This window comes from Cetorhinus maximus, chromosome 8 (genome assembly GCF_964194155.1).
Source record: "Cetorhinus maximus chromosome 8, sCetMax3.hap1.1, whole genome shotgun sequence".
NCBI lineage: Eukaryota > Metazoa > Chordata > Chondrichthyes > Lamniformes > Cetorhinidae > Cetorhinus > Cetorhinus maximus.
Window position 1 is genome coordinate 142,611,489 of NC_135886.1, and position 25,551 is coordinate 142,637,039.

At 45.5% G+C, this 25,551-nt stretch overlaps 1 protein-coding gene across 2 annotated transcripts in view; it reads left to right on the top strand.

Annotated features, from left to right (window-relative positions):
* The window catches only part of mcf2a (MCF.2 cell line derived transforming sequence a), a 196,748-nt gene that overhangs the window by 148,190 nt on the left and 23,007 nt on the right, over positions 1 to 25,551 (top strand). For both annotated transcript variants that reach the window (XM_078547702.1, XM_078547703.1), the window contains exons 16-26: positions 620 to 686; positions 1,263 to 1,378; positions 1,469 to 1,538; positions 1,635 to 1,727; positions 5,609 to 5,701; positions 9,743 to 9,868; positions 12,206 to 12,427; positions 14,642 to 14,734; positions 18,472 to 18,550; positions 23,683 to 23,734; positions 23,953 to 24,062. In XM_078547702.1, coding sequence (XP_078403828.1) covers positions 620 to 686; positions 1,263 to 1,378; positions 1,469 to 1,538; positions 1,635 to 1,727; positions 5,609 to 5,701; positions 9,743 to 9,868; positions 12,206 to 12,427; positions 14,642 to 14,734; positions 18,472 to 18,550; positions 23,683 to 23,734; positions 23,953 to 24,062 — 1,121 coding nt within the window. The remainder of the gene's footprint in view (positions 1 to 619; positions 687 to 1,262; positions 1,379 to 1,468; positions 1,539 to 1,634; positions 1,728 to 5,608; positions 5,702 to 9,742; positions 9,869 to 12,205; positions 12,428 to 14,641; positions 14,735 to 18,471; positions 18,551 to 23,682; positions 23,735 to 23,952; positions 24,063 to 25,551) is intronic.

The following is a 25,551-nucleotide window of genomic DNA, read 5'->3' on the forward strand; positions in this document are numbered from 1 at the left end:
CCTCATGTCCCCTCTAATTCTGTTGCCAATCACCTCCCAGAGCTGGTGGAATTTAAATTCCATTAATCAGTCTAGAATTAAAAGCTAGTCTCAGTAATAGTGTCCATGAAACTATCATCGATTGCGAAAACCCATCTGGTTCACTAATGTCCTTTAGGGAAGGAAATCTATTCCTGGTCTGGATTACATGTGACTCCAGATCCAGAGCAATGTGGTTGCTTCTTAACTGCCCTCTGAAATGGTCTAGCAAACCACTCAGTTCAAGGGCAATTAGGGATGGGCAATAAATGCTGGCCTTGCCAGCGACGCCCACATCCCATGGAAGAATAAACGAAAAAAAATGAATCGCTCCACCATTGGCAGCTGTGGCTTTAACTGCCGAGGCCATAAGCCCTGGAACTCCCTGCTTCTACCTCTCTCTCTTCTTTTAAGATGCTCCTTTAAGCCTACCTCTTGGTTACTTGTCCTAATATCTCCTTACGTGGTTCATTGTCAAATTTAATCCGACTACAGCCTCGTGAAGCACCTTAGTACTTTTTCCTACATTAAAGGTGCTATATATACATGCATGTTGTTGTTGATGGACTTTTCCCATGTAACCTCAGTGCTTATTTTACAGGCACGTGATAAATGAGCTGATAGAGACCGAGCGTGTGTATGTGGAAGAACTGAGCAGTGTGCTGCAGGTAACACTGTAATATATATTGCTGCTTTGCGTTTGATCATCTATCTGAGATTATTTGTACAGTTGTAGATATGCAGAAAGGCTCGATAAATTTGGGTTTATTTTCTTGGAACGGGGAAAGGTAAGGATGGGGGAGGATCTGTTGGAGGTTTGTAAAGTCATTGGAAGTTGAGAGAGGCTAAATAGTGAAGGAATTTTCTGCTGGTTGGTGAATCAGAGGGCAAGAGATTGATGATTTTCACTCAAATAATGAAGGGGGCAGTTAAAGGATTTCATGGGAGAGATTCGTCCTCATTTTGGGTGAAAAAGTGGGTTTGGAGGAACAAATATCGGGTGGCGATTTCTTAAGCCCAAACTGCCCATGAATGTACATTAGCTGCCAAATCAGAAGCTGGCAACTTCTAGGTGTGTGGGACTCCCTTCTGAAACCCATTAGGTGGCCTTCAAATACAAATCGGGGTTTTGACACTGACTGTCAGATCCCCTCGCAAAATTGGTCATTGACTGGGTGGAGTTGGTATGATAAGCTTCAGGCCTCTGTGCATTGGCACAAGCTGATTTTGTCTGTTATTTGCAGGGTTACAAAATGGAGATGGACAACCCCATCATGATACCTCTCATGCCCTCCTTATTGGAGAACAAGAAGGAGGTATTGTTTGGCAATATGTCAGAGATCTATGATTTTCACAGCAGGTAAAAAAATCGATTACACCTCCCTTCGTGGATTACAGTAGGTATTTTTGGATTAATGTTTCCTTTATTAATAGTTAATATCTTTCCCAGAATTTTTCTTAATGACCTTCAGAACTGCATTGAAATGCCAGAGAAAGTAGGACTCTACTTCCTTGAAAGGGTATGTTTAGCCTATGCTCTTTCTAATCTTTAAATCTACATTTATTTTAAGTGTAACTTACAGTTTCATGTAAGCGTTTCTCACTCTACTCTTCAGAGGGAAAACTTCCAAATGTATGTGAAGTACTGCCAGAACAAACCACGCTCAGAGTATCTTTGGAGACAGTGTTCAGACTGCCCCTTCTTTCAGGTAATAGATTGATGTAAATCGACAGTATGAAACAAATGGTGGAATTTTAAAGGGGGTGTAGGAGTAGAGATACCTGGGAACTTTATACGCACTAATCTTTGAAGATGGCAGAACAAGCTGAGAAAGCTGTTCATAAAGCAGACGGGACCCTGGACTTCATTAAAAGAGGAGCAAAGTACAAGTGCAAAAAAGTAACACAAAACCTCTGTAAAACACTAACTCGGAGTTTTGTGTTCAATTCTGGGCAGCTTTAGAAAGGATGTCAAGGCTTTGGAGAGGGTGCAGAAGGGACTTACTAGAATGATATCAGAGATGAGGGACTTCAGTTATGTAGAAAAGCTAGAGTTGTTCTCCTTAGATCAGAAACAATTAAAGAGAGATTTAATAGATGTGTTCAAAACATTGTTATGATCCCAGCTAATGTTACTATTGGACAAGCCAGACCCAGGGTGGACCCCAGCTTAATAGATTCTAGCTTTTATTTTTTGTTTAAAAACGTGGTGGGTGGCTACTGAACAGAGTCACAGGAGTCAGCTGATGAACTTTTAACAAAAGAATAAAACATTTATTAAACAAGAAAAGATGAACTATATTACAATACTCCTTCACCCACAACTAGACCTTCACAGATATATACAGATTTATAAGGATAACACAAGTTACAAAAGCTACCTTATACTCTCATGTTCACAGTAAGTACACAGTCCATGTAAATCAATAGACGACCTGTGGTCAGAGACACCACACTCTGAAACCAAGTGACAGATACTACCCCAAACACACGCTATGGATCCTTCATCAACTCCCCCCACACGCTTGTCACACTGTGAACCAACCGGCCTCACTGAACTCCGTCTTTCACACGAGGTCTTTCAATCTCCACTCTCCAAGAACTTGCTTTGGAATCTTCTCCCAAACAACGTATTCTCTCGGATGCCTCCCACAAGGGTCCATTTCCAGGGTTTCAATCTCTCCTCTGATGTTCCTCTCCTCTGGATCACCATGTGCATTCAAGCTTTGCTTCCATGCACCTCTCTCTCAGAGACTCAGCCATGGCAATAGAACACCACTGCTTCACAGGCTCATAGTAAGGAATCACCAACCTTTGGCTGTCTCCTCTGATCTTCTGACTTCTTGCAAACACATGTTGCCTTGATTCTGTTCCCTGCAACTTTCTCTCTTTAATTTGGAGCCTTTTCCTCAGCTCCTTACTTTAACCTCACTGAACAGGATGTTTTTCCAGATTCCTTGTCCTTGTTCCTTGATTTAACTGTCGATTTGGGACATTTTCCTGTCCCCACTCCCTGCTTTTGGGACTTTCTCCTGTTCTTTTGGGAAATCTGCTTTCTGCAGTTCCCTCTCCTGTCCAGCTTCCTCACGCTGTAGTATCCATGGACCCCAACTAAACTCAAACTGCTTCTCTGTTTCTCTCCATCACGCCGTGCGGGCCCCCTGTTGCTAGGCAACAGCCCAGTTTTTCTACTTTGTTTTAATTTCTCTAAACCACTTCAAGGGTCGTAAAACCTCATTAAAAAGGCAGGTTATACAAACAGAGCTTAGAGACTTCTCAGCTCCATTTCGCAGAACCTCTACAGTGAAATCAAACCCAGGGTTCATCTTTCTCAACACACAAATTTAAAAATATATAAATTAGACTTAAATTTAATGCTAAAATTTAAATTTAAAACTATAGCTTATTCCTAACACCCACCAATACAAATATAACTTACTTAAAAGTAACTCTAGTTCCGAACAACATGAAAGGTTTTGATAGAGGAAATAAGTGGAAACCATTTCCAGTGGCAGCAGGGTTAGTAACCAGAGAATGCAGATTTAAAGTGATTGGTAAAAGAACCAGAGGGATGATGAAGAATATTTCTTTTGTGCAGTGAGTTGTTGTGATCTGGAATGCGCAGCGTGAAAGGAAGGTGGAAGCAGATTCAATAGTAACTCTCAAAAGGGGAATTGGATAAATACTTGAAGGGAAAAATGCACAGGTGAAATTGGTCTCTGGCAGTAGGGCAAAGCGAGTGATAGCGAATTGGCAATTGGTTTCACATCCCACAGTATTTCTGCACCCAGTAAAATGAATGGATAAGAAACTTGAGCAGGACGTGAGATGGGCTTCAAATTCACTCTTAGCAGCTTTGTGCTACTGACCAGGATAGAGGCATAGGAACAGGAACTGGCCATTTCACCCCCTGAACCTGTTCCGACATTCAATTGGGTCATGGCTGATCTGTATCTTAACTCCACTTACCTGCTTTGGGTCCATAACCTTTAACACCCTTAGCCTAACATTAATCTGGTAATCTCAATTTGGAAATTTTCAATTGACCTCCAGCTTTTTGAAGGGCAGAGTTCCAGACTTCCACTCCCCTTTGTGTGAAGAAGTGCTACACGACATCACCCTCGAGCAGCCTGCCTCTAATTTTATGATTGTATCCCCTTGTTCTGGACTCCTCGACCACCAGACACAGCAGCTTCTCTCTATCTACCCCATCGAATCTTTCAATCATCTTAAACTTCTCAATCAGATCACCGCCTGATCTTCTATACTTAAGCAGACACAAGCCTAGTTTATGCAGCCAGTCCCCATCATTTAACCCTTATAGCCTCAGCGTCGATCTGGTGTCCAGGGGCAGATATTCCCTTCCTGAGGTGTGATGCCCAGTACCTTCAGTAGAGGAAAAAACTCAAGAGAAGCAAAACCTCTGGCATAATCCTGTAGAACACCTGAAATGATTTTTCTCTGACAATGCTGTGATGTCTGACAGATTGCTCTACCTCTCACCATTCACTCCACTCAAGCTTAGGCGAAGAGAACGAGAGTAATGTATTCGAGTTTGATGACAATGCAAAGCTAGGTGGGACTGTAATGGAGAGGACACGGTGAGGTGCCAGAGAGATATAGACAGGTTAAGTGAGTGGGCCATGGGTGGCATTTGGACAATAATGTGATTAAGTGTGAAGTTATTCCCTTTGGCAATAAAAGTAGGAAAGCAGAATATTTTTTAAAAGGTATGAAACTTTTAAATGTTGATGTTCAAAGAGAATTGAGTGTACTTGTACAAGGAACGCAAAAGGTTAGCCTGCAGGTACAGCAGGCAATTAAGGCAAATGGCATACAGTCTTTATTGCAAGGGGATTGGAGTACAAGAATAAGGAAGCCCTGCTACAATTGTACAGGGCTTTGGTGAGGTCACCTGGGTGCTGTGCGCAGTTTTGGTCTCCATACTTAAGAAAGGATATCCCTGCATTGGAGGTGGCACAGCGAGGGTTCACTAAGTTGGTTCCTGGAAAACAGGGTTGTACTGTGGTGAGAGGCTGAATAAATTGGGCCCATACTCACTGGAGTTTAGCAGAATGAGAGGTGATCCCATTGAAACATTCAAGATTCTGAAGGGGTTTGATAGGATAGATACCGAGAGGTTATTTTCCCCTGGCTGGGGAATCTCAAATGTGGGGTCACACTCTCAGGATAAGGGGCCGATCACTTAGCACTGAGATGAGGGATATTTCTTCACTCAGAGAGGTGTCAATCTTTGGAATTCTCTACCCCTGAGGGTCGTGGTTGCTCCACCACTGAATATATTCAAGGCTAAGATAGACAGATTTTTTGATATCTCGGGGAATCGCGAGATATGAGAGTGGGTGTGAAAGTGGAGTTGAGATAGAAGATTGGCCATGATCATGTTGAATGGCGGAGCAGGTTTGTGGGCCGAATGGCCTACTCCTGCTCCAATTCCTTATATTCTAATGTATCAGCAAGTCAGCTGGTTATTTGTCGTGTTGATCGGACTTCGTTGATTTGGAGGTTACCAGCTTTTTTTTCAGAACTGGTATTCCCATCTCTTCCTCATTTGTGTGCTCTTTCCCAGGAATGTCAGCGTAAACTGGACCACAAACTCGGACTGGACTCGTACTTACTGAAACCAATTCAACGGTTAACAAAATACCAGCTGTTGCTGAAGGTACGACAAAGAGGTGTTACCACACACCTACTGCAGGAGACAAAGTCATACCCACTGCGTTCTGACATACAAAGAAACATCATAAACTGACTTGCATTTATGTAGCACCTTTCTCATTCTCCAAAGCACATTACAGCCAATGAAGTATCTTTTTTTTATAAATTGAAACAGGAAGTGCTGGAAATACTCAGCACCTGTGGAGAGAGGGAGGGAGAGAGACAGAGTTGACGTTTCGAGTCCAATATGACTCTTCTTCAGAACCATTTTTGTTTAAGTGCAGTCACTGCTATAATGTAGGAAGTGCAGCAGCCAATTTGTTCACAGCAAACTCCCACAAAGAGCAATGTGATAATGACAGGACGATCTGTTTTTAGCGATTCAGAAAACAAAATGCTGTGGATTGATGGAAACCTGAAATAGGAAAAGAGGAAATGCTGGAAATGCTCAATGGACCCGGCAGCATCTATGAGGCAAGAAACAGGGTTAACGTTTCGGGTGGACAACCTCCCATTAGACTTGAAGAAGTTGGGAATGTCTCAGGAAGCTGGAAAGTTAATACTTTCCATTTCTGATGAAAGGTCATGAACCTGAAACCTTAACTGTGTTTCTCTCTCCACGGATGTTCTCTGACTTGCATTTCCAGCTTTCAATCTTTTTCTTATTCGTTCATGGGATGTGGGTGTCGCTGGCTGGGACAGCGTTAATGCCCATCCCCAATTGCCCTTGTTCAGAGGGCATTTAAGAGTCAACGACATTGCTGTGGGTCTGGAGTCACATGTAGGCCAGATCCAGGTAAGGACAGCAGATTTCCTTCCCTAAAGGACATGAGTAAACCGGATGGGTTTTTACAACAATCGGCAATGGTTCCGTGGTCATCATCAGACTGTTAGGGGAGAATTTTCTCCCTGTCCTGCAGGCCGGTCAGGAGCGGATGTGGAGCCGATCGCCGCCTGTGATTGGCTCCGCGCTGCCATTTTAAGTGGGCGGGCCAATGAAGGCCCGCCCAGCGTGACGCACAGCCGGTAGCGCTCAGCGTTACCTGTGCGGGCAGGGGGAAGAAGGAGAGTTGGAGCCTGAGCGCAGAAGTTTCCCTGTGGCAAGGAGCTGCCTCAGGGAGATTAAGCACATATTGAGATTTTTCAACAAAGAAACATAAAAATTATTTGCACATGTTCCCTCGTGACAGTGTCACATGAGCTGGGACATGTTTATGAAATGTGAAAAAAAAAATTATTTATTTAATAAAACCTTCAGGAAACCTCATCCCGCCCGTGGATGAGGTTTCCTGAATGACGCAAAGGCCGCTTGGGCTCATCGCCCACCCGCCCGGGCAGCTGTGGTAATTATCTGAATTGGTTTTTTATTGGCCTTAATAGGCCTTTGACCGTCCGGCGGGCGCACATCCACATCCGGTGCGCGCCTGGCCGAACAAAAGGTCTGAATGACGCGCAGTGACGGGACGCACGCCGGATGTCACTGCGCGTTGTTTTGTGCGTTGGTGTGCTAGGCCCGCCCCTGCGCGCTGACCTGAAAATTCTAGCCTTAGTTCCAGATTTTAGATTCAAATTTCACCATCTGCCGTGGTGGGATTCAAACCCACGTCCCCAGAGCATTACCCTGGGTCTCTGGAATAGTAGCCCAGTAACAATACCACTATAGCAGCACCTCCCACCCCCCTCCACCCCAAATGATGATGGGTGAGGAATAAACAACATCCAGGGCATCGGGAAGAACTTGCCTACTCTTTGAAACAGTGCCATTGGTTATTCAGTGTCCATCTGAGAGATTAGGCAGAGCCTGATTTAGCATCGCATCAGGCAAACAGTACTTCCAACAGTGCAGCACTCCCTCCATCCTGTACTGGAATGTCACCCTGGATAGTGTACTTAAAAATAGAAACATTTACAGTACAGAAGGAAGCCATGTGGCCCATTGTGTCTGTGACAGCTGAAAAAAGAGTGTTGCAGCCTAATCCCGCTCCCTAGCTGTTGGTCTGTACCCCTGTGGGTTAGGACACTTGAAGGGGAACTCCAAATGTTTCTTAAATGTGATGTGAGTTTCTTCCTTTCCTACCCATTCAGGCCGTGAGTTCCAGATCCCCATTGTCCTCTGGGTGAAAATGTTTCTTAGCTTCACTCTGGAATGGGACTTGGACCCAGAACCTTCTGAATCAGAGGCCAGAGCGCCATATACGAGTTAGAGTATCGGCACACCGGTGATCTGTTAGTTGTGAAGCATTTTGGAACCTGAGAAGGCTCTGTACATTCTTTCTTTTGCACTGTTCAAAGTGTTTGCATTTGGATGAAATGTTAAACCAAGGCGAGTTCCTGTGCAAAATTCAGTTGGGCAGGAAAGGTCCCTTGACGCTGCTCAAAGCAGGGCAGGGAGTTCTGTGGTTCCCTGGTTAATACCCCTCACTCAATCAAGACCATCCAAAAAAAAACTACTGGCATATCTCAGGTCTGTTTGTGGGATCTTGCTGTGCGCACAGTAGCTGCACTTCATTGTATGTGGAAACTTGGAGACATTTCAGCGAGAGCTGCGAGGAAGTGCTGGAAAATTACACCTGCATTCGAACATCCACAAGATGATGCTCTTTTGAAGTATAACTACAAAATCAAACATGGTTTGAAAAGGGAGGCTGTTTAATATGGATAAAAACCTCGTTGCAGTTTTAATTTGCATTGAATTTTGTGGTCCGCTATTTTAAGCTTTTTTTTGTTAATTTGATCTACTTTTATTTCGAGTGATTCAACACTTCCTATAAAATAGTGAACAGAAGAATGTCATAGCAAGCTTATTAAGTTTATCTACTCTGTTATTAGCAAATGTGTCAACCTTTCAATTAACCAGAACAGCTCCCGTCAAAAAGACCCCATCTTTTGATACTGTTTCTGGTCCCTTCATACCCCCTCTTCTCCCTCTTCTCTGTCTCCTACTCAGACTGCAGTGCCCTGTAAAGCAGTCCGACCGAGGGACGTGTGTCTAATGACAGCGATCAGGGAAACTGATAACAGCAGGTGAAGGATCAATATGATTAATGCTAAAAATAGACATTTTGTTGAAGCTTTTTCTCTTGCACTCATCAGGACAATCGCAAGAATACCAATGTCAGGGGAAGCAACAACTTTATACTGTATGGGAAGAGAATGCTGATTGGTTGGCAAGTGGACACTGATTGGTAGAGGCGTTGCCATAGAAAACACACCTGTTGCTGGTGACTGACAGTTAACTGCCAAGCATTGTTTGAAATTTTAAACCAGGCAGTCTGACTCTGGTCAAGCCATTGCCCTGAGGAATGAACCATCAAATGACTATTGCTTATTTTGTTTAGCTGAAACAGTCGCAATATGTGTACATGTTCTTTCTGCCTGCAAAGAACAGGGCCCTTAATATTCCAGTGCACGCAGATGCACCACACTGCGAGCCTGACTGACAATCCTAAATTGGCTGTCAGCGTAATTTTTAGCACACTGAAGATTGTTTAGCAAATGTGGTCCAGTCGTGGAATCACATCTAATGTTGGACACTATGTTTTGAGTTTTACAAGCATTGGCTGGTTGGGTACAGTCTGTACCTTGCCTGTTGCGAACAGCAGCTGGGACATGATGTTTGAAACGATCTGCTAGTCTTTGGGAAGCACAGCCTACATACCTTAAGTTAACTGTCAGTCACCACTAACTGGTGCACTCTCCATGGCAACGCCTCTACCAATCAGTGTCCACTTGCCAACCACTCGGCACTCTCTTCACATATAGTATGAAGTTGCTCCCCCTGACATTGTATTGTTGCGCTTGTCCTGATGAGTGCAAGATGAAAAGCTTTGACAAAATTTATTTTTCAGCAATACTCAAGTTCTGCCCTGCCAAATGACTACTTAAATTAATGATTAATATAATTGATTAATATAACCCTCTGTCTGTTGTTTAATGGATGTGTCAACCTGTATTAGCAGTACACAAAGTTGCTGCCAAACATAACTCATTGAATTACTGATATATTTCCTTGAAATAATTTGTAAATCGCTGTGTATCATGACAGGAATTATTAAAGTTCAGCACTAATGGTGATGGAACCCAGGAGTTACAGGAAGCTCTAACAGCCATGCTGAATTTATTAAAGTCAGTTAATGACTCCATGCACCAGATTGCGATAACAGGATATAACGTGAGTACCTATTTGGGAAGCAGAAACCTGCTCTAAACGTCAATTAATGAGAAAGACTTGCATTTGTTCCAGTAATATTGAGCTTTCACATGCCAGGAAAATTGACAGTTGTGCAAAGCAGGATTATTGGTGGGATTGTAACTGATTTAAACATTACAGCCTAGTGGTCAAACTGATTTGCCTGCTCATGTTGGGTGGAATTTTAAGGCCCTGTTGCAGCAGGGGAGGCCCATAACATGAGGCGAGTCATTGAGAAATCCATTGACTTGAGCGGGACTGTAAAATCCCACCTATTGTTTCTCAGTTGGTTCATCATCGTTCCTACTCATTCATCACCAGTGAATTAGTGGAGAGGGTAGCAGAGTGGTTACATTACTCCTGGTAATCCCAGAGGCTGGGACTAATGATTTGAGGATATGTGTTCAAATCTCACCACAACAGCTGGGGAATCTAAATTCAATTAAATACATTTGGAATGAAAAAGCTGGTTTCAGTAGCAGTCATCATGAAACCACTGGATTGTTGTAAAAACCTAACTGGCTCATCAGTGTCCTGGAGGGAAGGAAATCTGCTGTCCTTACCTGGTCTGGCCTACATGTGACTCCAGACCCACAGCAATGCGGTTGACTCTTAACTGCCCTCTGATGTGGCCTCACAAGCCACCTGGTTGCATTCAGGAAAGTAGCTCACCATCATCACCCTTTCAAGGGTAATTAGGGATGGGCAATAGATGCTGGTTTTGCCAGTGAGTGACCGATGAAAGGCTGAACTTGCTGCCAATGCCGTGCATGCGCGGGTGGGTGGGTGCGTGGCCGCCACCATTATGGGGGGGTGGGGTGGGGGTGGGAAATGTGCAGCAGGGGCGCCTGCGCAGTGATCGCTGGCCCTGGAATTGCAAACATTACAGCGTCAGCAGCGGAGGCTCTCAGAGTTCCCAGAGTTTTCTTTATTCCATCTGACTCCCTTAACGTTCCTCTTACCTTTTCTGGCCATCCCTTTGGGAAGGCACCTTTCATCCAATGAACCATGGTGGTCACAGCAGCGTACCTCAGTGCTGTGGAAGGAATGGTACAAGCCTGTCTCCGATAGTCAACTGCCCTCTTGGTGTTTAAATGTGCTGGGCTGGGAGAAACCAGCCCCGAGGCTGCAAACAGGACTGGGTGTGGATTGGAAGCCTTCCCTCCCCCAACTCCCTCCCCACCCCCTCCCCTCCCCTCCCCACCCCTTCCCCTCCCCCTCCCTCCCCATCCCAATCCCCAGAAACTTGGGGAAGCCCGCGCCCCGACTGGCCGCCAGCTGCCGGGCTGAGGAACGGCGAGAGCAGCTTCAGGGATCAGAGGCCTTCCCCGCCTCCTCCTCCCTCCCCCTCCCTCCCCCCTCCCTCCCCCTCCCACCCATCCCGCTCCCCTCCCCTCCCCTTCCCTCCCCCTCCCACTCCCTCCCCCCTCCCCTCCCCCTCCTTCCCCCTCCCTCCCTTCCCTCCCCCTCCCTCCCCTACCCCTCCCTTTCCTCCCCCTCCCACTCCCTCCCCCTCCCTCCCCATCCCCAGTCCTCGGAAGCAGAAGCCTCCCTTCAGGGGCTCAGAAACTGGGTGATTGGTTTCCGGTTGGCACTGTCTCACCGGCAAATGACAACATAGGATTCTGCGCCTGAATGGCCAAGTGCGCATGTGCCGATGGGCATCGGCAGCCGCTTTGTGCTGGCAGGAGACACAGCGCTTAGAAAGAGAATTCCCTGTAAACTAGCTCATCTCTAACTGCTGTGTGCCTGGAAGGGTGTAAATGTGACAGAGGCTCATCTCTGATCTAAACGAGAGATTTCTGCCCCGTGGTGAAACCATGTCACACTTCACTTGGGTTTTAAGGTGGTACAGGGAGTCGAGACTTTTCTTCTGAATTGACTTCTGGATTCCTGCTTCTCCCTGGAGGTTTCTGTAGAGGGTGGGTCAGTCGCCTCTGATGGGACCAGCTCGATGGGCTGGATGTGCATTTCGTGTCTCCTCCTTTCATATTTTTGTAAAGCGAGTGGATGAAATAAAAGGGATGAGAGGATTAAGCACAATGGAAACCCTTTCACCGCTGGGGCTGCAGCGGTTCAAGAAGGCGGCTCACCAGCGCCTTCTCGAGGGAAATTAGGGTAATAAGTGTTGGCCTAGCCAGCGACGCCCACGTCTTGAGAATGAATTAGAAAATGGACCCTTGAAAAGGGAAAAAGTACAAACGCTGGTAAACTCCAGAATTAAATATTCATATGTTACAACAGCGACTAGTTAAATTCTGTTAATAATTATACAGTAATGGCTGAACAGAAAAATCAACTCAAGATTCTGATTGGCAGGGCAACCTGGAAGAATTTGGTCCACTTTTGATGCAGGGCCCCTTCAATGTCTGGATAAATCACAAGAAAGGCCCCACCAAAATGAAGGACCTCGCACGCTTCAAACCAATGCAACGCCACCTCTTCCTTCACGAGACTGCGCTCCTGTTCTGTAAGAAACGAGAGGAGCACGGGGAAGGTTATGACAAAGCACCTTCCTACAGTTTCAAACATTACTTAAAAGTAAGACAGACGATCCGACCGTTCACTGCTGCATTTTCCTTTGTGCCGTCAGTTTGCAGGGTAAATTCAGTGATTCTTCCCCCACCACCCCACTCCTGGCTGGCTCTTTGGAGGAAGTGCCTGGAAGGACTGAGCTTTCAGTGTAGGGGGTGGGCCGGTGCGTGCTTCAGTCGGGCCAGCCCACCAGGGATACAGTTTGGGGGCAGCCGCAGGGACTGCCGGGAGCAGAGGCAGGCTGTTTAGGAAACCTGCCTCGGTGCTGTGGGGCTGTGTCCCTGATAAAATAAGAACACAAAGGTCTTCCAGCCCTTAGCCCTCAACCCCCACTGACCCCAACACACTCCCCATGCCCCACCCATACCACATCATGCTTCCCACCACCCACCACCCCCGCCCCCCGGACATGGCACCTCATTCCCCCAAGGCCAAGCTGTGTCTCCCCCATCCACCCCTATAGCTCATACCCCCATTGTCAGGCAATTTACCCACCCACTAGTGACAATAGGATATGTAGAAAAAAAACTTTAAAAGTCATTCATTAATTACTTTCTACTATGTTTTTAAAAAAAGTCATTTCACTACAAGGTCATAAAAGTGCCAATCACCCAGACCCTTTGTGAAATTGAGCAGAGATCAAAGAGCTAGAGCTATCGGTCAAGCAATTTTTTTCTCTGGGGTGCAGCTGTTTCAACAAGTGCAATGGATGTTTGGGCTCTCAGAGGTCAATTTCACAATGTTTATTTACACAAGTTTAAGTGGTTTCAAGGGCTTGTGATTTCTGTTATTGATACTTCAAAGCGTCACCATAGGGTTCATTGGTTATATACAGTGTATAGTGGGTCAGTGGGCATGGAAGTGTCACAGCTTGGCATGGTGGGCATGACGGACCATGGGGGTGAGCGCAGGGCCATAGCTTGACATAGGGGGCATGAGGGGAACCTTTTGAACTCACCTTTTAATAGGTCCCCTCATGCAGACTAGGGTTCATGACTCATCTTACAGGCCATAAACCACGACTCTGTAAAAACCTGGCCTGACTCCGTGAAAATTGCCAACAGGTAGGAATGTCAGGTCAGGAGTGCCAAGTGCAGGGTTTTGACATGAACCAGCCCAGCCCACTAAAGGTGCTCCCGAAAATCAGACAGCCCAGGACTGGGGATGGGAATCCCAGAATCGGGACCCTCCAGCCATTTTTAAAAGGCCCTTGAGTCATTCAGACCCAGTGAAAATTCAGCCCTTTATCTCCACTACTGCTTCCTCACCAGGCAGCCCTGGTGATTTGATACCTATAGGTCATCTGCTATGGCTACAATCTCCATAGAGACATATAAATAGAAATTCAAACTTCCAGTTAATAGCTGAATGGATGACATGACAAGATTTCACGTTTTAAGACGAAAGACTAAAAACACTATCGACGAAACAGTATCTTTGCAGCAACTTATGCTTTAAACCACAAAACAGAACATTCCCCTTTTTCTTTTAGTACAGCCAAAAGCACACTTCACAGACATACTTTACAGAACCAAAGAATTGTTAAGGTGCAGAAGGAAGCCATTTGGGCCATTGTGTCTGTGCTGGCTCTCCAAATGAGCATTACGACTCAGTGCCATCCGTCTGTCTTTTCCCCCTAACCCTACACATTGTTTCTATTCAAATAATCATCTAATGCCCTCTTGAATGCCTCGATTGAACCTGCCTCCTCCACACTTCCAGGCAGTGCATTCCAGACCCAAACCACTCGCTGTGTGAAAAAGTTTTTCTCACATCGCATTTGCTTCTTTTGCAAATCACTTTAAATCTGTCAAACTTCTCGTTCTTGATCCTTTTATGAGTGGGAACAGTTACTCCCTATCTACTCTGTCCATCCCCCTCATTATTTTGAACACCTCTATCAAATCTCCTCTTGGCCTTCTCCCCTCCAAAGGGAACAGTCCCAATTATTCCAATATATCTTTGTAACGGAAGTTTCTCATCCCTGGAGCCATTTTTGTAAATCTCACCTGCACTCTCTCCAATGCGTTCACATCCTTCCTATAGTGGTGTCCAGTTCTGTACAACATGGGTCAGTGTGACAAACCACTAGCCTTTTGCAATTGATTCTTGTAATTGTGGTTCTATTTCAAAGATATTCCTTATAAATGTAATGCTGCAACTTGCTATTGAAAGAAGAATAGAGGAATATAACAATACTTCTTGGATTTCATTTGTCAGATGAGTGCTGTTGGGATCACTGAGAATATTAAAGGAGATATTCGGAAGTTTGAAGTCTGGTATAGTGGGCGAGAGGAAGTGTATCTCATCCAGGTAAGTTCAGTACAATCCAGGATTCATGGAATGTGTTTGTAGGATTTGACTTGCTTCTAACTGCAGGGCTCAAGTAACTCTCTTCTTGAAAAAATAGATCAATTCTCATGATGTGGTCATCACTAACAAAACCAGTTTATTGCTCATCTCTAATTGCCTTTGAGAAGGTGGTGGTGAGCCACCTTCTTGAACCACTGCAGTCCATGTGGTGTAGGTACACCCACAGTGCTGTAAGGGAGGGAGTTCCAGGATTTTGACCCAGTGACAGTGAAAGAACGGCAATATATTTCCAAGCCAGGATAGTGAGTAGCTTGGAGGGGACCTTGCAGATCATTGTAGTCCCATGCACCTGCTGCCCTTGCTCTTAGAAACATAGAAACTAGAAGCAGGAGTAGGCCATTCAGCCCTTCGAGCCTGCTCCGTCATTCATTATGATCATGGCTGATCATCCAACTCAATAGCCTGCTCCCGCTTTCTCCCCATACCCTTTGATCCCTTTCGCCCCAAGAGCTATATCTAACTTCTCATTGAAAACATACAATGTTTTGGTCTCAACTACTTTCTGTGGTAGCGAATTCCACAGGCTCACCACTCTCTGGGTGAAGAAATTTCTCCTCATCTCAGTCCTAAATGGTCTACCCCGTATCCCCAGACTGTGACCCCTGGTTCTAGACTCCCCTATCATCGGAAATATCCTTCCTGCATCTACCCTGTCTAGTCCTGTTAGAACTTTATAGGTTTCTGTGAGATCCCCCCTCATTCTTCTGAACTCCAGCGAATATAATCCTAATCGACTCAATCTCTCCTCATATGTCATTCCCGCCATCCCAGGAATCAGTCGGGTAAACCTTCGCTGCACTCCCTCTATAGCAAGTCTATCCTTCCTCAAATAAGGAGACCAAAATTGCACACAGTATTCCAGGTGTGGTCTCACCAAGGCCCTGTATAATTGCAGCAAGACATCCCTGTTCCTGTACTCGAATCCTCTGGCTATGAAGGCCAACATACCATTTGCCTTCTTTACCACCTGCTGCACCTGCATGCTTATCTTCAGCGACTGGTGTACGAGGACACCCAGGTCTCGTTGCACATTTCCCTCTCTCAATTTTTGGCCATTCAGATAATAATCTGCCTTCCTGATTTTGCTACCAAAATGGATAACCTCACATTTATCCCCATTATACTGCATCTGCCATGCATTTGCCCACTCACTTAGCTTGTCCAAATCACACTGAAGCATCTCTGCATCCTCCTCACAGCTCACCCTCCCACCCAGCTTTGTGTCATCTGCAAATTTGGAGATATTACATTTAATTCCCTCATCTAAATCATTAATATATATTGTGAATAACTGGGGTCCCAGCACCGATCCCTGTGGTATCCCACTAGTCACTGCCTGCCATTCAGAAAAAGACCCGTTTATTCCTACTCTTTGTTTCCTGTCTGCCAACCAGTTTTATATCCATCTCAATACACTACCCCCAATCCCATGCACTTTAATTTTACACGCCAATCTCTTATGTGGGACTTTGTCGAAAGCCTTCTAAAAGTCCAAATAAACCACATCCACTGGCTCCCCCTCATCAACTCTACTAGTTACATCCTCGAAAAATTCCAGTAGATTTGTCAAGCATGATTTCCCTTTCATAAATCCATGCTGACTCTGTCCGATTCTGCCACTGTTTTCCATGTGCTCAGCTTTTAAATCTTTTATAATGGACTCTAGAATTTTCCCCACTACTGACGTAGGCTGACTGGTTTATAATTCCCTGTTTTCTGTCTGCCTCCCTTTTTAAATAGTGGGGTTACATTAGCAACCCTCCAATCTGTAGGAACTGTTCTAGAGTCTATAGAATCTCGGAAGATGACAACCAATGCATCCACTGCTCTTTTTAAATCCACTTCGAGATCCACTTGAAGGAAACAATAACTGAGCTAAAATGGATTAGCTGTTACGTTTAAAATTCAGATTGAGCAAGAGGTCCAGCCTGCCTGTTGCCTTCAGGGGCATTCTGGTCTGCTCACACAGTCCCACCATTATTATAACACAGGCGTGGCAGTAAGATTGCTGGGTAGGCCAAGTCCCAGCCTTGCCTGTCAATCTCAGAAGCGGCAGAGCTTCCATTTGTCCCAAACATGGCAACCAGTATTGGAAGGGGTAAGGCTAGGGACAGCGACTCCCTTCTCTAGGGAGTTACCACATCTTGGTCTCTCAGTAGTTAGTGGGGTCCTCAGCAGATGGTAGTCCTGGTTACACAAGGCGTAACCACCACACCAAGTGGTAGAAGTGGAACCAGCTGGTAATCTAGGCCTGGATTGTGGTCTGAACTCTCCAAAAGGATGCAGTTCTCCTTAAAGAAGTTTCAGCTCCTTTACAAAACTGGTGTAGGATCTTGTGGCATTAATTCCTCAAATGGAGGAGGTGGGGGCTGGGAGGGGTGTGTTGGTGGGGAGGTGTGCTGAGGTACTCCCTCATCAGATCTAGCAGTATGCAGCCCAGTATCCAGGGGCCAGCCACCCTAGCTAGAGGCGCAGACACTTGCCATTGAAGTGCAGTTTCCCTGACCACAGGGTCATCAGCAGACATTTGCAGTGGGTGCATCTGGTCACTCAAGCTGGAAGATACAGTGCATGGATTCCCAGGGTCAAGGTGTTACAATCAGGAACTGATTCTCCAGAAACAACCTTCAAATATCACACAGCAGGCATTGCCCTCTGCTGACTGAATATTTCCTAATCCCAGAGCCAGAATATCTGCAGCTTCTTAATCTATCTTCTTGTAAATAAATCCATGGTTCTGATCTTTATTTCAAATTCACACTTGGGTGTGGGTGTCACTGCTAAGGCTGGCATTTATTGCCCATTCCCCATTTCCCTGAGTAGGTAGCGATGGGACTTGTTTCGAAACTGCTGCTGCCCACGTAATATTCTTTTTAGTGGTTTGAAGCAGCTAAGAGGCTTGCCAGATCATTTAGATTTAAGAATCAAGCACATTGGCATGGGTCTGGAGTCAAATTTCCTTCCCTGAAAAGGACAATTCAATAGGGTCATGGTCACTGGTACCAAGACCAGCTTTATATTTTCGGATTGAAATTCTCAAACAGTTATACTGGGACATAACCACAACACCCGCGTACCCTGTTGTAGCCGGCAGTCCGACATGAGCTTTTAATTCACGAATACAGAGGTATTACATGGTACACTTTTTTAAAAAAGAGGTAGAGCGATCCATTTGTCTGGAACTGCTGTGATCCACGCTGACAGGAGGGAAACGTAACCGTGTCTCACTGCCGGCCTGTCGCAAAGATCAGTTACTGACCCTGTTCCAAATCCCAGTGATGGAGCCAAATACATAATGGGGCCTGGTTAGTGCGTCCGCATTCTGCTGAGGTGGGGGAGCTCTCAGAGCGACATCCCTGATTCAGCGACAGAGGCGGGGGGTGGTGAATGAATCACGGATTGGGCTGGAGAGAAAGCATCACAAATGTTTTTTGCTCCCACCTCCCCTGCCCAAGTCACTGAGCCGATGGGCCAGGGAGAAAGATCACTCTCTGTGATTGTTGTCCAAACATAAACTAAGATCAGTTGCCTATTGTTAAATCAACTGCAATGTGTAAGAGCTATTTGTTATTTGACATGTCTGTATTTAAGATCAAAGGAGCCAAACGCTTTTTCACAGAAGAACAGCGCTTAAAGTGTTTACCCATTGCCAAACGATATTCTCTACCTGTTCTCAGGCTCCATCAGTGGATATTAAGATGGTCTGGTTGAGTGAATTGAGAAAAGTGCTGACAAATCAACAGAGACTTCTCCAAGGTACTTGCTGCTTTTTGTTGTTGCTGAATTCTAGAAATTTCTTTCACTGTGATGTTGAAAAATGATGGCTAGGCTGGGCTAGGCGCCCCTTCTGACTGTGCAATAGAGTGAGGAAACCTAACCGCAGAGTCACCATTCCCACCTGACTGATTCCTCAATAGGCTGTAGCTGTCCATACTCTATAAAGCTATTACTGTTCAAGTATCATCTCTTTCCGGTCCGGTCTTTTGAAATCAGGTTTCAAATATACAATCTAGCTGAGTTACAATCATAGGACCTTACAGTGCAGACAGAGGCCATTTGGTCTATTGTGCCTGTGCTGGCCCTTTGAAAGAGCTATTCAAATAGTCCCACTCCCCAGCCTTTTCCCCATAATCCTGAAAAGTTTTCCCCTAAACTATATATCCAATTTTTTTGTAAGTTACTTCTGGATCTGCTTCCGGTGCCCTTTCCTTACAACCTTTTTTGAACAAGGGCATAATGTTTGCAATTCTCCAGTCCTCTGGTACCTCCCCTAAGTCTAGGGAAGACTGAAAGATTATGGCCAGTGCCCCTGCAATTTCTACTCTCACTTCCTTCAATATCCTTGGATGAATCTCATCCGGTCCCGGTGCCTTGTCAGCTTTAAATACCTACAGTCTACACAACACTTCCTCCTTATCAATTTTGAACTCTTCTAGTGACAGAGTTTCCTCATCTGTCACTGTGGCTGCTGTAGGATCTACCTCCTTGGTAAAGAGGGATGCGAAATATTTATTTAACACCTCAGTCATGCCCCCTGCCTCCATGTGTAAATCACCTCTTTGGTCCCTAATCGGCCTTTTACTCCTTTTACTATTTATGTGCCTATAGAAGACTTTGGGATTCCCCTTTATGTTGGCTACCAGTCTTCTCTCATAATCCCTCTTTGCTTCACTTTTTTGCCTCTTCACCTCCCCTCTGAACCTTCCATATTCCGCTTGGTTCTCAATTGTATTTGCTGCCTGACACCTGTCATGAGCACACTTTTTCTTATTTATCTCAATTTCTATCTCCTTTGTCATCCAGGGAGCTCTGGACTTGTTTGCCCTACCTTCCCCTTTTGAGGGAATATATCTTGACTGTGCCTGAACCATTTCTTCTTTGAAGGTAGCCCATTGTTCAGCTGAAGATTTTCCTGCCAACCTTTAGTTCCAGTCTATCTGGCCCAGCTCCTTTCTTGCTCCATGGAAATCAACTTTCCCCCAGTTAATTGTTCTTTCTCTGGATTGCACATTGCCCTTTTCTACCGTCATCCTAACCCTTATGACACAATGATCACCGCCTCCTAACTTAGGGAGAAGAGTTCATTTTTTTACTTCTTTCATGGGTTGTGGGCATAGCTGGCTAAGCTGGCATTTATTGCCCATCCCTAGTTGCCCTTGAGAAGGTGGTGGTGAGCTGCCTTCTTGAACCGCTGCAGTCCACGTAGTATAGGTACACCCACAGTGCTGTTAGGGAGGGAGTTCCAGAGCTTTGACCCAGCGACAATGAAGGAACAGCGATATATTTCGAAGTCTGGACAGTGAGTGGCTTGGAGGGGAACTTGCGGGTGATGGTGTTTCCATAGGCCGGCTGCCCTTGTTATTTTAGGTGGTGGAGTTTGTGGGTCTGGAAGGTACTGTTGAAGGAGCCTTGGTGAGTTGCTGTAGTTCATCTTGTAGGTGGTACACACTGCTGCAACTGTGCGTCAGTGGTGGAGGGAGTGAACGTTGAAGGTGGTGGATGGGGTGTCTTTGGACTGCTTTGTCCTGGACAGTGTCAAGCTTCTTGAGTGTTGCAGGAGCTGCATTCATCCAGGCAAGTGGAGAGTATTCCATCACACTCCTGACTAGTGTCTTGTAAATGGTGGACAGGCTTTGCAGAGTCAGGAGGTGAGTTATTCACCATAGAATTCCCAACCTCTGTCCTACTCTTGTAGTCACAGTATTTATATGGCTAGTCCAGTTCAATCTCTGGTCAATGGTAACCACCCCACCCACCCCACTCTGTCCCCCACCCCCCCCACACCAAGAATGTTGATAGTGGGGGATTCAGTGATGGTAATGCCATTGGATGTCAAGGGACGATGGTTAGATTCTCTCTTGTTGGAGATGGTCATTGCATGGCACTTGTGTGCCGCAACTGTTACTTGCCACTTATTAGCCTAAATGTTGACCAGATCTTGCTGCCTTTGGGCATGGATTGCTTCAGTATCTGAGGAGCCGTGAATGATGCAGAACATTGTGCAATCATCAGCAAACATCCCCGCTTCTGACCTTATAATGGAAGGAAGGTCATTGATGAAGCAGCTGAAAATGGTTGGGCCGAGGACACTACCCTGAGGAACTCCTGCAGTGATGTCCTGGAGCTGAGATGACTGACCTCCAACAACCACAACCATCTTCCATTGCACTAAGTATGACTGCAACCAGCGGAGAGTTTTCCCCCTGACTCCTATTGACTCCAGTTTTGCTAGGGCTCCTTGATGCCACACTCGGCCAATGGCAGCCTTGATGTCAAGGGCAGTCACTCTCACCTCACCAGTTCAGCTCTTTTGTCCATGTTTGAACTGTAATGAGGTCAGGAGCTGAGAACCCAAACTGAGCACCGCAATAAAGACCAGAGATCACAGGATTAAGAGAACACATTACTTGGCACAGCTATCACTTGTATTAATTACAGACTAATTAACTTAAATAACAGGACTACACAGTGGTATTAACTTCCGATCGGAGATAAGCACCAGAATGATTGGGAGCCTAACTAGCCTATTTTTTGGGGGGATATGTTGCCAAGTTCCCAGATTTGGGTAGTAAGGCACTTTAATTCCCTATTATTGGAAATGGTGGTGTACAGAGGGCACCATTTTTATATCTTTAATAGTTTCTCACTGTGTTAGCCATTGGAGTTTCCTGCCGGGGTTACATTGCTAAACCTTTGTAAAATCACTGGTTAGGCCTCAGCTGGAATATTATGTCGAATCCTGGACACCACACTTTAGGAAGATGTCAAGGCCTTGGAGAGGGTGCGGAGGAGATTTACTGGAATGGCACCAGGGATGAGGGACTCCAGTAATGTGGAGAAGCTGGAATTGTTCTCCATACAGCAGAGAAGATTAAGAGGAGATTTAATAGAGGTGTTCAAAATTATGAAGGATTTTGGTCAGAGTAAGTAAGGAGAAAATGTTGCCAGTGGTAGGAGGGTCAGTAACCAGAGGACGAGATTGAGCAGAAGAGCTAGAGAGATGATGAGGCTTGTTTTTACACTGAGTTCTTGTGATCTGGGATTGGTTGCCTGAAAGGGCATTGGGAGTGGTTTCAACAGTAACTTTCAAAAGGGAATTGGATAAATACTTGAAGAAATTTGCACAGCTATGGAGAAAGAACAGGAGGAGTGGGACTAATGTTAAGAGCTGGCACATGTGAAAAGGGTCGAGTGGCCTCATTCTGTGCTGCATGTTTCTGTGCCAGTTCAGAGAGAGCAGTGATCCATTGTTGATGGTACTCCAGGGGCAGGATTTTTCAGATGGCAGTGTTTTCTGCTGTGCCACCCGAAGAGTTGACGGGGAACACGTCCCTGCCAATGACAGCAACCCCACTTTAAAGAGCTTTGATTGGCTGAAAGTGGGACTTCTGCTCCTCACTGGTGCAGAAGTCCCACCTCAGAGAGCGACCACCCGATCTGATTGGCTGGCAACCTCTGTAGTCCCAGCAGCACTAGTGGCAGCAGTGGCCAGGGCTGGGACTAGAAGCAGTCCGCAGATTCTATGTCCCAGAGTCCAGGGTCAGGTAAATGCAGGGGAGCCTCACTGCAAAGAGGGTGGGAATGGAGAGGGCTGGGGGTTTTGATGGAGAGGCTGGGGAGGAGGGAGGGAAGGAGGGGATAGGGGCAGACCTTAGGGGGTGTGGGGTGGTGGCTTCCCCAAGCCCGAACTCCTCCCACCAGCCTCAAAATTGAGGTCAGGTGGGAAGCCGACCTTAAGTGGTCAATAATTGGCCCCTTAAGGGCCTCAACTGGGGTGACTGCGGGCGGGTCACCCTAGGCCTCGCCTCACCCCATGTAAAATTATGGACAGGTCAGACAGTTGGGCATGAGGGCAGTGGATGGGGAGATCATCCAGTGAATTTTGCAGACCCTCCTGCCTGCAAACTCACTGGCAGAAGACTGTAAAATCCTGCCCTGGGTTTGGTGGTAATCCAGTCATCATAATAGTAATGCAATGATAGTGTAATGATTAATTGATGCGAAAACAGTTGATTCCTGGCAGCTTGGTGAGATTCAAGGGCTCTGATCCTTGACAACTTTGATAGATTGGGCATGGGCTGTTGTCTGATGGTTGTATCTGGTCTACAATTGTACAGAGTTGTTATGTTATATTTCCTTTGGCTGTCTTGATAAAGATGTGTTGCATACTCATCGGCCCTGTTTTGGGGGAGAGGATGGGAGGGGGGGGCTGCTGTGCAGATAAGCATTTTTACGAATCCTGATGGTTCTGAGAATGGAGCTGGAAATTAGCTCCTTGTTACACTTTCGAGATTCAACCATTTCTAAAGTAGTTTTAGTTTCAAAATTTGGTTCCACATGCCCACTGCCTTTATATCGATAAGCACGCTGTCATATTGAATGAGGCTTTAAGTTACTGCTGCAAAGTTGTTTGAAAAATGAAAACAATAACTGTGATGAAGTGGACAGAAACCTTCGACCAGTCACATGTGGCTGGGGATCAATTGAACATTTCAAAACTGAGATTGAGAGATCTTTCCTTAAGTTATTAGTGGTTACAGAACCAAAAATGTGTAAATGAAGTTAAGGTACAGATCAGCCATGATCTAATTGAATGGCAGAAAAGACTCAAGGGGCTGAATGGCCTCCTCCTGTCCCTGCTGCCTCTTCAACTGAAGCTATTTACTGTGGTCCCATTTCCCTTCCTTCAGAATCTTCCTTCTTTAATACCAGTTGCCTGTTAAATGATGTCCTAGTGGCTGCCTCAATAGCTAGTTGCGCTAAAGAATTTCATTTCCACTCAGTTGGGGCCATTTATTTAATTGGAGCCTGAGTAGAACAGGATATACCGGCAGACCCTGGGTTATAGCAATGCCTGATCATTATCTTACTTTGCCTCTGTTTCACAGAAGGCAGCCAATCTCATCATCATCTTACAGATCAGATTCTTCTATCCGCAGGGTAAGTGTTAAAATAGTCCATAAAAATCAAATGTCAATACGCCGTTTTTGCCTTGCAAAGGAATAAAATAGATCTAATCAATTTTGCATTAAGTTAGTGCAATCGGAGAGGTAGGTTCCAGAGATCGGAGTAGTCCTCAAGTATGAAAGTTGATCTATGGTTACAGGATTCCATTGTCTCTCATTTAAGGTCATTTTCAATTTCCTTTTTTTGTACAGGAATCAGAAAACAGCCTCTTTAAGTTCAGAAGAAAATGATTCTGATCTCAAAACTCCTGTCGCTCTAGAACACTTCCCTCTGTCACCACAGCATCTCTCAACACGGAAAGGTATTGCTGATCAGCCCCTTTCCCCACGATTACCCTTAAAGGCTCCGGCAGCTTTTATTGTAAAGGGGGGCTGTGCATCTTCAAACGGTTAAATGCCAACATTACTAATCAGAGCATTTAGCCATCTCTAAGCGTGGTTTCACTGGTGGTGTGGTTTTTTTGGGCTGATTGCTTTCCTGGAACTGTCTGTTCTGCTAAATTTATTTGTGTCAGCCTCAGGAAATGTTGTCACAGAACTCTCTCATTGACTTTTGCTTAGAACTCTCGAATAAAGCGAATTAGACAAATGTAGGTTGAAGTAGCATCACTAAGATAAAAGCAAAAAACTGCGGATGCTGGAAATCCAAAACAAAAACAAAAATACCTGGAAAAACTCAGCAGGTCTGGCAGCATCTGCGGAAAGAAGCACAGTTAACGTTTCGAGTCCGAATGACCCTTCAACAGAACTAAGTAAAAATAGAAAAGAGGTGAAATATAAGCTGGCTTAAGGGGGGTGGGACAAGTAAAGCTGGATAGAGGGCCAGTGATAGGTGGAGATAACCAAAAGATGTCACAGACAAAAGGACAAAGAGGTGTTGAAGGTGGTGATTTTATCTAAGGAATGTGCTAATTAAAGGTAGAAAGCAGGACGAGCAAGGTACAGATAGCCCTAGTGGGGGTGGGGTGGGGTGAAGGAATCAAAAAAGGCTAAAAGGTAGAGATAAAACAATGGATGGAAATACATTTAAAAATAATGGAAATACGTGGGAAAAGAAAAATCTATATAAATTATCGGAAAAAAAGGGGTGGGGGGGAATCGGAAAGTGGGTGGGGATGGAGGAGAGAGTTCATGATCTAAAATTGTTGAACTCAATATTCAGTCCGGAAGGCTGTAAAGTGCCTAGTCGGAAGATGAGGTGCTGTTCCTCCAGTTTGTGTTGAGCTTCACTGGAACAATGCAGCAGGCCAAGGACGGATATGTGGGCATGAGAGCAGGGTGGTGTGTTGAAATGGCAAGTGACAGAGAGGTCTGGGTAATGCTTGCGGACAGACCGAAGGTGTTCTGCAAAGCGGTCACCCAGTCTGCGTTTGGTCTCTCCAAACCTTCCTCTACATTGGAGAGACCAAACGCAGACTGGGTGACCGCCTGGCAGAACACCTTCGGTCTGTCCGCAAGCATGACCCAGACCTCCCTGTCGCTTGCCATTTCAACACGCCACCCTGCTCTGCTCTCATGCCCACATGTCCGTCCTTGGCCTGCTGCAATGTTCCAGCGAAACTCAACGCAAACTGGAGGAACAGCACTTCATCTTCCGACTAGGCACTTTACATCTTTCCGGACTGAATATTGAGTTCAACAATTTTAGATCATGAACTCTCTCCTCCATCCGCACCCTCTTTCCGATTCCCCCCCTTTTTTCCAATAATTTATATAGATTTTTCTTTTCCCACCTATTTCCATTATTTTTAAATGTATTTCCATCCATTGTTTTATCTCTACCTTTTAGCC